This window comes from Phocoena sinus, chromosome 13 (genome assembly GCF_008692025.1).
Source record: "Phocoena sinus isolate mPhoSin1 chromosome 13, mPhoSin1.pri, whole genome shotgun sequence".
In the NCBI taxonomy this organism is placed as follows: domain Eukaryota; kingdom Metazoa; phylum Chordata; class Mammalia; order Artiodactyla; family Phocoenidae; genus Phocoena; species Phocoena sinus.
In genome coordinates this window covers 47,028,125-47,043,121 of record NC_045775.1, presented here as the reverse complement: position 1 = coordinate 47,043,121, position 14,997 = coordinate 47,028,125, and the positions used below count along the sequence as shown (strand labels likewise).

At 37.9% G+C, this 14,997-nt stretch overlaps 1 protein-coding gene and 1 long non-coding RNA gene across 5 annotated transcripts in view; one reads left to right on the top strand and one right to left on the bottom strand.

The window, feature by feature from the left end:
* The window catches only part of LOC116764257, a 201,890-nt gene that overhangs the window by 21,363 nt on the left and 165,530 nt on the right, over positions 1-14,997 (bottom strand). The gene's annotated exons all lie outside the window — the stretch shown is intronic.
* Positions 1-14,997, top strand: part of EFEMP1 (EGF containing fibulin extracellular matrix protein 1) — a 69,048-nt gene that overhangs the window by 48,905 nt on the left and 5,146 nt on the right. For all 4 annotated transcript variants that reach the window (XM_032652690.1, XM_032652687.1, XM_032652688.1 and 1 more), the window contains 6 exons: positions 3,380-3,502; positions 7,414-7,533; positions 8,504-8,623; positions 9,647-9,766; positions 13,462-13,585; positions 13,670-13,865. In XM_032652690.1, the coding sequence (XP_032508581.1) occupies positions 3,380-3,502; positions 7,414-7,533; positions 8,504-8,623; positions 9,647-9,766; positions 13,462-13,585; positions 13,670-13,865 (803 nt within the window). The remainder of the gene's footprint in view (positions 1-3,379; positions 3,503-7,413; positions 7,534-8,503; positions 8,624-9,646; positions 9,767-13,461; positions 13,586-13,669; positions 13,866-14,997) is intronic.

Sequence of the window (14,997 nt, the reverse complement as noted above, 5' to 3'; positions counted from 1 at the left end):
GTATCGTTTCCTAGATTATCAGGAAAACCATAGCTGATGTGAGTAGTTTCCATTATGAATAAAGAATTGCTTTTGCTAATACAGGTATTCCCACCACGGAGGACTTTCATAAACATACCTGGGAGAGCCAGGTCTTCTGGTGCATCTGCACAGAGATGGATATTCTGCTTTGAGTTTCTAACATAGTAGTATATTTTAGTGATTTTCTTATCACATGATATTTAAGACATAGAAATGCATACAAGTAGAAAAGATAAGCATAAAAGAGTTTAACAATGTAAAACAGTTCTTACATGATTTTGTATAGATGTGTGAATAAACAGGATCTCAAATTACAACTTTCAAATTAATAAAACCGTGTTATTTAAATAAACCAATAAATTGATGGTATAATTGAAGATAGTTCAAAGAAATCCAGTCTATCTACACAACCTTCAGCATTAGATAACCTGCTAAGAGCAAAGAGGATAAATATTCTAAACTCAAATTGGAAAAGCCATAAATGAAAATGCAGTCTGTTCCTTTACTAGCAGATCCAACTCAAGGTATAAGATGAAGCATCCATTCAACTCCTTTGGAATAATTTCTTTAAGGGGATTTCATGCAACTGTGTTTTATTGAATTTCAGGGAGGTTTCCCATCTGAAAGAATTAAAACTAAAAGTGAATCCAAGTAAGTAGAAAGTGTATTTAAAATACTACCAGTCAGGGACATCCCTGGTGTTCCAGTGGTAAAGAATCCACCTTCCAATGCAGGGGACACGGGTTCGATCCCTGGTCAGGGAGCTAAGATCTCACATGCCGCAGGGCAACTAAGCCCATGTGCCACAACTGTTGAGCTCATGCACCTCAACTAGAGAGGCCACGTGCCGCAAACTGCAGAGCCCATGCACCCTGGAGCCTGCATGCCACAGCTAGAGAAGAGAAAACCCATACAACCGCAACTAGAGAGAAGTCCAAGCACCACAACAAAAGATCCTGTGTGCCGCAACTAAGACCCAATGCAGACAATAAATAATTTTTTTGTAAAAAAAGCTTATTCTGTAAAATAAATAAATAAAATAAAATACCACCAGTCAATCCTAGGTGAGGTGAGTCCTGTTGCAGTTTTGTTTGTTATTGATAGAGAAAGGAAAAGAATATAGTGGCAGTAGAGACAGTGGTATTTTATTTTGTTTTTTTTATTAAATTACTTTAACTCACCTAATAGTTTTATTAAATAATCCTCCTTAGAAGGTAAACAGACCTGGTTCTTAAAAAGGAATAGGTCCAGGGAGCATGGCTTTTATGTTTGAAATCTATTTAATGATATATTAATTCCACTGGAAATGTTAGACTATTAATCAAAGAGAGAACTAAATGACAAAAAATAATAGGAAGGAAATCACATCAGGAATGCGATGGGGTGGAGGCAGTTTGCAGAGGGATGTCTCAGGAAGAAAAGCCACAGTCACTGGTGAAGCCTCCTTTAGAAAATGTAGCAGCCAGCCTGAGCCCTTGATTTTCTGCCAGCATGTACCGAGGAAACTTGCCACATCTGAATCTCACATTGCCGTATCTCTCAGTGCTATTATCACTGCAAATGCTGGCAGATGTTCTTGACATAAAACAATATGAACTCTGCTGTCACTTCTGCATTAGCGGGTCATAAAGCTCTGAAGAAACCCCAGTAGACATGTTTTCATCAAGTGCATACGAGAAAATAATAAAAGACACAAAAAGGGCAGATAATTTCAAAGCAAGATTGCTGTACCTCCGCATAGTACCTGAAAAGGACAGAGTTGTAATCACCGCTTTGAAAATAATAATAATAAAAAATTTCAAAACAAAAATAAAAAACAATAAGAAAAAATTCACCAAAACTTTAAAACCAGATAATAAGAATTATGTAAGTAGATGCTTTTATAGGTTATTATCCAATAAACAGCCATACATCCCTCGAGTATTCTTTATCTCCCCTCCCTCCTTCTTTTGGAGAGAATCTCTCTTATCATTTCCACACCCAGCTAACTAAAGCCAATATCTGAGGACAACTCTCTTATAACCTGAGCTTCCTACATTATTACACTGGGTGTAATATTACTGGGTGTAATAATGTGCATTTATGTGCACAGTGCAGCAGTTATGTTTGAAAATAAAGGAAGATGAAAGGCAACACACCAGGGGCTACTCTCTGAGCTTCTTAAAGGGAAGGCAGGATTTAAGGAATAAATTCTAATTACTGATGATTCATTTTTGGTACTGATTTTTGCCCCACTATTTCTTCCAAAGCACCACCATGGGTCTGTCACAGTGATGATCTAAACACCCCTAAACCTTTCTCAGTTTTTATGCAAAATTTGTCATCTAGGAATTACAAATTTTAGATATTTTTTAATGAAGCTTAGAGTCTTCAGTTGTTGAAGAATGCCAAAATTTTATAATCCTTTCATCTGTGCTATTTAAACTCATAATATGAGAGAGTTGAATGAATGAAAAGGTGATATGGATAAGGCAAAATTATATTTCACTTATAAATTACTGTAATATGAGAGACACACACAAGTGCCCATCATATTTTGATTGCCAAGAAATTTGTTATGACAAGTTCATATTATGACTGAATATTTTTTACTTTTCTGGAACTATAATCTACCTACTTCTTAAGGTACATTTAGTAAATTATTCCAAGAAGTGAAATGCTTTGGGAAAATATGTATTTTAAACTACACCAGCCTATCTCTCCTAGAGGAATGTGATTAAATTGAATCCTTTCTATTTTGAAATTTGCAATGAAAAGTTTATACATTTATGTTGTGCTAAAGTTTACCAAAAACAACAATAACAACAACAGCAACAGGGAATGCATAATATTAAAGTTTGATTTTTACCTAGTTATTGGGCAGATTTTTAGGGATTAGTTACTAGAGATTATTTCAAATGTCATATATTGGGTGGAAAAGCAAGTATCATACAATTTATTTACATTTTAAAACAATACTGTATGCTCTAATGGGTGCATAACTGTATAATAAAAGTATACAAAAATCTCAGGGAAGGATTCACACCTACCAGGATGGTAGTAGGTGGGTGGGTAAAGGGATGAGGATGGAGTAAGGCTTTAGGTACATCTCCAGTGTTTCATTTCTTAACAAAACAAAGTGAGCTGAGGCATGCATGGCAGAATGTTAGCATTTGTTAAATCTAAGTGGTACACACTGACATCTATGAAATTACTTTTTGAACAGTTGAAATAATGTATCATTTTAAGCATTTCCAATATAACAGTATTACAGAGTAAAAACCTGGTTTCTTTAAGAAAAGTATGATGGCAAAATGGAGGAGCTATCAACATCTTCACAACCGACTCAAACTATTTTTGTGCTGTGTGTCTTTAACAGACATAGATGAGTGCACTGCAGGGACGCACAACTGTAGAGCCGACCAAGTGTGCATCAATTTACGAGGTTCCTTCACCTGTCAGTGCCCTCCTGGGTATCAGAAGCGAGGAGAGCAGTGTGTAGGTAAGTACAACAGTGCACTAAGCCAAGTCCTGTTTGGAGCATCTTAACTGTTTAAACCTCAGTCTTTTAAAACAAAGCACTCATCTTTATTTGGAGAATGATAGTGCTTATTTTTTCATTGACTACCAATCCATTTTCCATGTTAACAAGAAAAAAACTAGCCTTAAAGGTCGAGCATATTCTGGGTATCAAAGTTTTGGTTACATGTTAGACTAAGCAAAAGCAGAAATTTGGGGTGTGAATGAGACCACAAAAGCAACCGGGAATATCATTTTAAATTAGTTATTTGGTACCCTAGCACTAAAACACTGGTGCTATGGGCTTCATTCACCGGTTGTAGCATAGCATAGCTTATAGGGCAAATGGTGAGGTTCAAATCCCAGCTCTACCCCTAACTCACTTTGAGACCTTGGGCAAGTTACTTAAATACTCTGTGCCTCACTCTTTTCCTTTGTACTATGGAGATAATACCAGTCCCTATCTTAGGAGCTCATGTGCAGGAGTGCTTAGAATGGCTCCTGGTTCTGGGTTGAATAGCTGTGTGCCATCATTATGTAATGAGTTAACAGACTTGTACTAAACATTCTTTACGTGGCAAGTGAGTGCAGTGCTAGGGATGCAACACATGTGCCCTCCTTGAGAGCTCTACTTGAGCTCTCTGAGGACAGGGGCCAGGCCTGGTTTGTGTCATTGTTTTCTCCCCAGTCCCTGAAGAGTGCCCACCAAGTAGGTGCTCAATGCATGCTTTCTGAATGACAGGAAGAACACGATATGGGGAGGCCAACTGGCAAATAAGAAGTAAACTAAAGTGTTCAAGTAAACTAAAGGGCTCAATCTTGAGGCCCAGCACTAGGATGAAACTCTGTAATTGACTCCCTCTGTCCACTGATTTACATACCACCTCTTACCAGAAGATCAGTGAAGGGTCCTTATCTTCTCTTAGGAACAGAGGATAATGATGTGGGGACAGGCAACCCAGCACCAGTATTCACCTGAGAATGTGAGCTCTTGGTGTCAGGATGTCAACACTGAGCTCCTCATGGGCCCTGGCCCTGTTCTCCTGCCATGGGGTTGTGCATAGGTGCTGGGGCCAGCGCACAGCCTCTGAGGAAGGACCAGGGCTTGCACTGACTGAAGCTGTGACTTAAGAGAAAATTGTGTGGAAAACTCCACAGGCACCAAAATTTTGCCCACTGTATTCGTCAGGAAAATAAACAATTGAGGGTATAAAAAGTATAGAAAAAGAAAAAACCCAGCCTACTATGGGAAGAATCAAAGTGAATGGAACTTATGGTTAGAGCCCTTTATGGTATGGCAGGAGATGTCCTTAAATTCAGATCTAGGACTTCCCTGGTGGTCCAGTGGTTAAGACTCCATGCTTCCACTGCAGGGGGTGCAGGTTCGATCCCTGGTCATCCCTGGTAGGGGAAATAAGATCCCACACGCCACGTGGTGCCGCCAAGAATTAAAAAAAAAAAAAATTCAGATCTAATCATGTGGCTTCCTCACTGTTCCCCTCACCCATAGAACCAACACTACATTCCTCAACCGAGCATATAAGGTCTTCCTCTATCTAGTCCTTGCCCAGCTCTATTGTATCAACACTCCTCTCCTGCCAAAATAATTACAACACTCCAGCTTTGTCCCACTAGTTACAGTTCCCCAATACATCACACAGTGTCACACTTCAGTGCCTCTACCAGAGACATGTAGTCCTAACAAACTCCTGTTCAACTCTCAAATTCTAGCTCAAGGTAACTTCCTCTGGGAGGTCTTCCATGATATACCCAAATATAATTAGTCACTCCCCCCTCTCTGCCAGTAATTCTCAAACTCTGATGTATCCTTTGTAAATTTCCAACCTGTTATAGATCAATACTTATGTAGAGTACAGTAAGAATGTTGCAGTAACACCAAATTGTTATTCCTAAACACTTGCTCCCAATTTCTGTACTTATTCATTGCAGACTGGTCAAAATGGTCCGTGGACTTGTAGTGGTCAGCAGGACACACTTTGAGTAGAATGGTGCTCCCTCTCTCCCTTGTACACTTTTCTATTTTGATCTTATAATTCCATGCATTAATCTGTTTTCATGCCTGTTTTCCATACAAGACAGGGGTAGAATATATATATATGATTATCATCGTTATAAACCTACATTACAAAACACAATGAAAGCAAATAACAATGGTTCAATGAATGTTTACTGGCAGAGAAGACATGCATTATTTATTCATCAAACATTTAGTGAGGGCTGACTGTGTGCCAAGTTCTAGGTATTGGGCCATCATAGTAAACAAACAGATTTTACAGAATTGTAGCCCACGGAACTATTAGAAAGTACCACTTACATAATTTAGCTGTTGATATTGGCACCTGGCTGTAACACTAGGTACTAGGAAGAACCGTGCTAAAATTACTTTTAATTAGTATGAACTTTCCATTCATTCAGCTAATGTTTATTGAGCACCTACTATGCCAGACCCTGTTCCAGGTATTAAGCACACAACAGTGAACAGACAAAAAATACTTTACCTCTACCTCAAGAGGAGGAAATCTGCCTTGCATTATAGGGAGGGACACAGACAAGAAGCAAATAAACACATAATACAATGTCAAGGAGTGTCACTGGCTACAAAGAAATATAAAGCAGGTTAAGGGGGTAGATGGGGAAGAAGTTATTTTATATGGATGGACAGAGATGGCCTCCCTGAGGTGACAATTTGATCAGACACCTAAATAAATTAGGAGGGAAGCCATGTGAACATCATTACTGTTTATTTCAATATTCAAGTTAAATCAAATATATTTTGCAGCTTATTCATAATAGCTCCCTTTTTTTTTTTTTTGCCTGTTTTGTGCAAGGAAGTTCACCTAAACCATCTCATGTAAGCCTCCCAACAATCCTGCCACATTGCTGATTATTACTCACAGAAGAGGAAATGGAAGCTGTGAGAGGTTAAGACCAAGCTAGTAAATGCCAGAATGAAGATTCAAACTCAGATTACCTTGCAGCCACTTGAGCACACTGCCTTCCACACTTTTAGTTATTAAAGTACTGGAAGGGTTCAGCATAAAGTTTTGTTTTGTTTCATTTTTTCCATGAGATAGTCACTCCATAGTATTACAGTGATTTTGCATAATTGTTATTTTTAATTACACATGCCATATTGGAGTTGTCACAAAGTGTAGAATCATCAATTAATGGAATTCTATTATGCTTCTAAAATATTAATCCTACTTTGCAAGTTCTCAATTGAGCATTTTATAGTTGGAAATATTTATACGAGAAGGACACAGGCTGGAACACATCATCAATGTGTCAGAAGGGCACTCTCAAGAAGTAACTTGTTTAGTGTCCCATTCCTTCCACAGCGTTCTTTCACGTGATTCTCACAGAAACTTCATAAGATACACACGCAGCATTACTATCCACATTTTACAGAAGAAAAAACCTAGATACTGAACATTTAAGTGACTTCGCCAAGGTCACCAGCTGAGCAACAGCACGTACCTCCTTTTATTAGTTTTACGCTACATCACTCAATTCTTCCATAGTTCTTTTCTACTTCTATCATTATAAATAAGCTTTTAGATTCCCAGCCTGACATTCTCACTTATATGTGAAATAGTTTTAATTACTTTTCCCTCTTTAAGTCTCAACCAACCCAACCAGGTTTATGAAGTCTTTGTTCTTAACATCTCATTTAACTGCAGAGGGCAGACCAAAGTGTATTTAAAGCACAGATACTCTAATTTTTTTAAAAGAAAAATAATTACTTTTAAAAGGATGTCTCTAGATAGGTTTTCCAGATAATGCTCTGCTGAGAACTTGAGATTAAACAGCTCAATAATAGTAATTTGGATAGTCAATAATTTGGTTCTCTTTGTATTATACTTGATAACCTAGATATAGACGAATGTACCATCCCTCCATATTGCCACCAAAGATGCGTGAACACGCCAGGATCATTTTATTGCCAGTGCAGTCCTGGGTTTCAATTGGCAGCAAACAACTATACCTGCGTAGGTAAGACTTCTGGAAACAGTCATCCTGACTGATTTCTGTCTTCCCAAGCCACACTGCAGTATTTCCAGTTTTCTATGTTCTTGAGTAAACTGGTTTCCATCAACTTCCCTGCATAAAGCTGAAAAGACAGTAACCAATCTGGTTTTTTAAAACACATCAAGATGTGAATGGAAAAATTTTAACTTTGGTTTTAGTTCTCTTCTGTGAGTGTATCAAAAAAAATTTTTAACTACAGATCAATTGATATACACACACCAATTAGTCAAGAGTGTGTGATATAAACACTGAAGGTGCCAAAGGGGTTACTGCAAGTTCAAATACATAAACTTTCCGCTGAAAGTGCATCTGATTTTTACATGCTTCTTCTGCCCTTTCAGAATGCAATGTCACGGCACACAATTTTAAGACTGGCATGACATGGAAAGAATCTAGTGCAGGAAAAATGCCTTTTCACAATATTTTCAGTGCCTTAGAGCATTGCAAAACTCTGTATGGGTCTCAAAGGCTTATGTTATAATTGTAATGGAATTTAACAGGACCCATTTAAAAAGTACTAAATAGCACAGATAAATCTTCACTACAGCATGCTGAGAGACCGTATTAGTATGTGTCTTATATCAATTATTTATAGACTTGGCATTTTGCATCTGAACAACAATACAAGAAAATAGATACTGGAATGTATATTTATTAGAATCATTAAATTCTTTTGGAAAGATTCATCAAACACCAAACTAACTGTCATTCCCAGAAAAAAAAATATTCTGGTATTTTTAAAAGAAGTATATGACAGATGTTTGAAGTTGTTCCAACAAATATGAAACCTGAATGGATGTTCTCCAGCGAGCTTCTGCAGAGCAAAGAATCCAGCTAGGGAATTACTCACTTATCATCGGATGACATAGGTACAAAAGAGCAAGGCTATGTTTAAAGACATAGGTATTTAAATGTGTATAACCTTGCCTTTCAGACATAAATGAATGTGATGCCAGCAATCAATGTGCTCAGCAATGCTACAACATTCTTGGTTCATTCATCTGTCAGTGCAATCAAGGATATGAGCTAAGCAGTGACAGGCTCAATTGTGAAGGTAAAATATTGTCCAAATAATTAGTAATCACGGTCCACTTCCTGTGATTGCTGTTGCTTTAATCCAAGTGTGTACCTGTTTATGAAAGCAAATTTTTATCCATGGAAATTCTGTTCTAAAATCCAGTTAATTTAGTTCAATTATAACACTGACTTTTTAGTATGTTTTCAAAAGAAAGGAGAAGAAACAAAATAATTGAAATATTAGATGTAGGCTGGGTCTGATAATTAGCAAGGGTGCTCTAGTGTCTTGTTTCTTACATGTGATGCAACGGCTAGCAGCAGTGGCACCTCCTGGGAGCCTGTGAGAATTGTAGAATCTCAGGCCCCAGCCCAGACCAACTGAGTCAGATTCTGCATCTAATGAGAACTCCAGGTGACTGGCATGCATGTTTAAGTTCAAAAATGGCTGATTGCATGTCAAGAACATTAGAAGAGAAACCAGGAGACCTGGCCCCTAGTCATGCCTGCCACTGTGTAATTCAAAAGGCATAAGACATCCTGAAGGGGATACCATTGACACTTCATGCTCCCGACTTCCTCACAAACGCTCCCACCTTTTCTTGGGACAGCACCATTGAGAAATGCAAAGCATTCTGCCAGGGCATCACCTCTAGAAGCTAGCACAGGGATGGAACTTGGAGTTCAAAACTCAGATGAACTTGGGAGCAGAGCCACCCAATTTCTGAGAAGGCAAATATGAATCTGCATCACTAGGTGGGTCTGCCAAGCACAACATGAAGATCATCAACCACAAGCCAATTCTTTCAGTCTGCTCAGCTAGTATGGTTAGTTCCAGGATTCGCCAAACTGTCAGCAATAAGTGAGCAAAACTGATGGTAAGAAAAATTCTCTGTGCTGTGAAGCTCTATGGGAAATGAGCTGATATTGTTAGAATTTGCACTTGAGCTTCTTATAAAGTATTGTATTTCTGTGTCAGAGTATGAAGTGTTAAAAAAAAATTACCAAAATAGTGACATGTAAGTTTTCAACTCTGTCTTATTGCTCTTGTCTGGTTCAACAGACATTGATGAATGCAGAACCTCGAGCTACCTGTGTCAATATCAATGTGTCAATGAGCCTGGGAAATTCTCTTGTATGTGCCCCCAGGGATACCAAGTGGTGAGAAGTAGAACATGTCAGGGTAAGTTTATTGTTTTCATATCTGTTAAGTTTTAACCAGGAAAAGCAGGGAGGAAGTTGTAGGATTCTCTATCACAGACTTTCATTTTTTACAATTTGAGCTCTTTTTTTTCCCCTGTTGATCATGAGACATGCACATCTCATAAAGAGGATATTCAGTGTTAACTCTCTTTGAAATTTAAAGCAATCATTTTTCTTTCTTAAAATAAATAATTTTGATAAAATATTGGTATGCCTTCTATATAGCCTACATAATCCCTATGATATATATCCTCTAATCATCCACCAGAAAAGATTCAATTATTAAAATATTTCACCATGAATTTCAGTGTAGAGCATAAGCTTAATGTGTGGTTAGGTGCACCTCAAACTGATCTGAATTCTCTAAAACACCAGGATTATAAATTGGATAGTAATTTAAGTGTTGAGAATATCAGCTTCATGTGTATTAAAAAGTACTTGAATACTTCAGTAAAAAAACCTATTAATCCAAAAATAGCTAATGTCTTTGGGTCCAGGTTTAAAATAAATGTTCAGGTGATTTTCACAGCTACATGTAGGTGGAAGAAGTGGCTCTCTACATGGTATGATTTCAGAGTCTCTTTGAAAGATTTGAAAATGTGCACCCTCTCCTCCCTACCTCCTGCATGTAGCTTAAAATTTCTTTAACAGGCAAAAGACTATTCAGGTAAAACTAAAACTAGATAATCCAGGAAAAATTGGTACAAACAGAGGTTTACATAAAGCAGTGAGAGAGTGAGAAAATAAATGACTGAACTTGAAGACACAAAATCTGTTTGAGACCTAGCTGTAAGGCATTCTATCTATACAATTTGAACAAATTATCAAACTTCTCTGAGCCTCAACTTTCTCATTTGGAAAAGGGAGTTGAGGGAATGAAATGGAATAACATACATAAAAATTATTTACAAACTATAAAGACTATAAAGTTCAAGATGTTTTTATGAAATTTACCCAGCAATATAAATGACTAGTAGCAAATCTTCTCTAGAAGAAGAGCAGTAAAATATTAAGAAAGGAAAAGATCAAGGAAAGGAGAGACTCAGGATTCTCAGTCTATATCATGATTTTACAGGGAAATATTAATTCACAGGAACATCCATGACCTGAGATTTTATAGTGTGCATGTGATCATTCAACTAGAATCCAACCACTAAATATGAGCAGAATCAGAATGTAGTTCATTGCACAATAAACATCTTTCTACCCCTTTCCACGTTACTAGAGACTCTGTAATGTTAATTGTGGAGAAACATTGCATTCCAATGGTTTTACTTTCTGAACCCTAATTGAGACTTTTAACATGAATATTACATGCAGGAAAATGTTAGCCAGTGGGATTCCTTAACCAATTTCCCTGGAGTCCTGAAACAAATGTCTATGTGTTTCTGATCATAAATGGATTGGACACCCAGCAAAAGACAGAAACAAGTTAACATTCAGTGGAATCTTTCCAGCCTACTCTATTTATATCTGTTATAACGAAAGGTGAAAATGCAATGGAATTGCAAATAGGAGATTCATTAGTGTTATATCTTGAAGAATGTTTGGTTAAACCAAAACAGTTTTTGTGAAAGAGACTTACCATTCTTTTAGGGTGCAAAACAATTGGTTTCCCCCACTGAAACCATTCCTTCCCAACTCTGTCCACAGATTAAAGTAAAACCAAAAGAGTCTGGATTCTTACCTTCCCCAAAAAGGTTTATTTTGGGGATGAAATAACTGTTCTCATTTCACAGTCTTGGAAAAATTAAAACTCTGTGTGTGTGTGGTGGCAGGTTGTGGGGAGGGGAGAGGGACAGTGGGGAAGGAGAGAAACAGAGAGAGAATACACAGATACACAGACACACATTCATCAAATATTTTAATACTATTAATCATTTCTGAAAAACCTTCCAAAATGATTAAGGAGTTGATTAAGCTAGGCTCTAAATTACTGGAAGTAATAAAATTATCACATAAAGTTTCCTTTTGCTGCTGTTGAACTCCATATAACAAACCAGTCTTCACTTTCCCTGTAGCTAAACAGCATCTTTATTTTTCAAAAAAGTGAAAAATATTGAAAGGACAAGTCAGTTGTGATTTCTTCTGAGGAATCTAAGTTCTTTCTTTGGCCATAGCCAGTCCAAAAGAAGATACTTTTTGTAACTGACTCTTGGAAACTGCATAGCTTTTCCAGTCTCCTCTTGGGTTCCAGATAGCTTTTGCCAGTTTGGAAGCTAAAAGAAAATTTTTTCTCCAAAGACAAGGAATGGAATTATTCTCATTTAGAGGATGCAATACCTTGCAGTGGAGAGATGCCTGTCACTAACTATATGAACTTGGGTCAGCCACTTAACCCTTATTTGTTTTCCCTTCATGCCAAATAGAGATAATATATTTCTCACCATCTCTATATGGTTTGTGTGAAGAGCAACTTGGTTCAATTTAATATTTCTTAAAATCCAGTTGCCCCCAGTGCACTCATGCTAGGTGATAAAGGGATAGAAAGATGTGCACAATAGCCTTTGTCCTCCAGGAGCTTACAAGCTAATAGAAGGATTAAGACAAACATGCAGATTTCAATAATGCAACGCAAAAAGCAATGAAGAGGAACCAAAAGAGGAACATGAGATATAAGAATTCAGAGAGAAGAAAGAGATCCTATCCCAGCAACTAGGCCATGACTACCTGTAAATTAATGAATGAAAATATCTGATTGTGGGGAAGGAATGACTCAGAAAAAGGCTTATATTGGATAAAATCTAATCACTATTCCAATGTAAAGGGAGACAAACATACATAGCGATGTGGATATTAATATAATTTTCATTGTCGTAAATGTAATGGTTCTCTAGCATTGTAAACTCTTCTCTCAGATGTCATCTGGGAACTCCTAATTCCCAAATCTAAATTCAGTCTTTGTCCATCCTGGCCTTCCCACAACCCTCCTTCCAGGGACCCTCTCTAGCTCTGACCTTGCACTGCCTTTTCCTGGGTTGCCTCTCACTGCTGACACTGACAGTCCCTTCCTTAATTCCCCTTCTTCCCCATGGTCTTTAAATAGCCATGCTCTACATGGTAGGATACTTCATAGCTTCCCTTCTTTTGCTGTGAACAGATTCCTATGGACAGTGTAATCCACTCCCAGAACATTAACTATCCAGCAGCATGCTACAGCTTACTGCAACCACATAGCAGCCTTTCCCTCTCTCCCAAGCTTCTGAGCCTGACAATAAACTTCCATCTCCATAGTTTTTGTTTGCTGCTTTCTCAGCCTGGAAGGCCCTCCCCACCGCAATCTGAAAATTCCATCTAACCACCACCCTTTTCAAGGCCAAAGTGAGAGGCCTCCTCCTTCTTTCAGCTTTCCTTAATTCCCCAGAGGGCAAGAAATAGTGTCTTTCATTTTTATTTAAACAAAGTCAATGGAAAGCATTTGGCTTTGAATTCAACAGATGAACAATAGGTGCTTGATAAAATACCATGAAATGACACATATTAATCTGTAGAGAATGGCTCCACTACATCTGTCATGAATTAATGCAATGAACCCAGGTCCCACCAAGTCTTGTGTCTAAAAGCAAATTAAACACAGTCCAGATTCTTATACACCTCCTTCCAGTGGCAAACTGGAATCTGCCACTTACGCAATTGACTTATATCAGTAAACTCTTTGACTCTACATCTCTACAGATATAAATGAGTGTGAGACCACAAATGAATGTCGGGAAGATGAAATGTGTTGGAATTATCATGGCGGCTTCCGTTGTTACCCACGAAATCCTTGTCAAGATCCTTACGTTCTAACATCAGAGAAGTAAGAAAAATCAGAACTTTTGAAACTGAGAATCTTTTGGTTTTACCAAGCCTAACTGGTGAATACTTTTGTTTGTCTCTGCAGCCGATGTGTTTGCCCAGTCTCAAATGCGCTGTGCCGAGAACTTCCCCAATCCATAGTCCACAAATACATGAGCATCCGATCTGATAGGTCTGTGCCATCTGACATCTTCCAGATACAGGCCACAACCATTTATCCCAACACTATCAATACTTTTCGGATTAAATCTGGAAATGAAAATAGAGAGTTCTACCTAAGAGTAAGTATCCTGAGGGCAGCCTTAGCTGTTGAGAAAGTTCCAAGTTTGTTGTTGTTGTTTAGTAGTAATTCACATAGAAAGAAAGCTAACATTTAAAGCGTTTTTTATGTGCAGGCATTGTGTAAGCCCTTCCAGTGTGCATTATCTCATTTAATCCTCTTGGTAATGCTTGGTCAGATTAATATTTATCTCCATATTTTACAGAAAAGAAAAGTAAGACTCAGGGAGATGAAGTAGCTTCTCTAAAGTCACTCAGATAAAAGTTGCACACTCTAACAGAGTTGTGTGTGACCACCAAAACACAAGCCTACACACACACACACCTCAAATAGATACCACAAATCAGTGATAGCTATTTAATTGTACATAGAAAAAATAATTCCTGGAGAGCTTTTCAAAAACGCTGAATTCCTTATTGTTACATTCGCAAGATTATTTACATCTGCACCAAAACTAACACCCAGAAGTATCTGAGAAGTGACCCCAACTCCCCACCCCCCGCACCATGTGTACAACAGATAGTTGTACCATTCTTGCAAATTTCCAGGCAGGCAATGTGAGGTGAGGTCACGTTTATGTTTTCCCTTTCTTTCATTGCCTATATGAAATCTTTCTCTGAATTCTGCCATTTCTCTCTCCACAGTGTCCCCTGGGCTATCTTTGTTTCCTTGTGTCTCTGCTTCTCTTCCTTTAAACTGGCTCTTAGCACCTCTCTAAACCCTCCAAGGGCTTCCCAGCAAATCTCCCTGACTCCAGTGCCTCAGCCTTCCAGTCCCCCCTGCAAAATCTTAGCAAGTTCATTTTAGGTTAAAATTCCGACATATTTCAAATACGGCTCACCACTTCATGTGAAAATGATGGCACCCCACCAAGCAGTTTGCAGGGTTACGGTAAGTCTTTCACGCTAAGGATGTTATTCATCCAGTTCCAATTTTCTCAAAACTCCTTTGGGCACTCTTCATTTTTAATCAGATTTTAAGGTCAATATTTCATTTTGAGAATATGAAAAGTAAATTGGGAAATTCATCCTCGTGGTAAAGTTTACAGATTTTTAATGTTTACTCGTTTATCCTGTTCTTTGATATATTAAGTTCCTTTCCAGCTCCAGAATTATGTGACTCTGTTTCTTTGC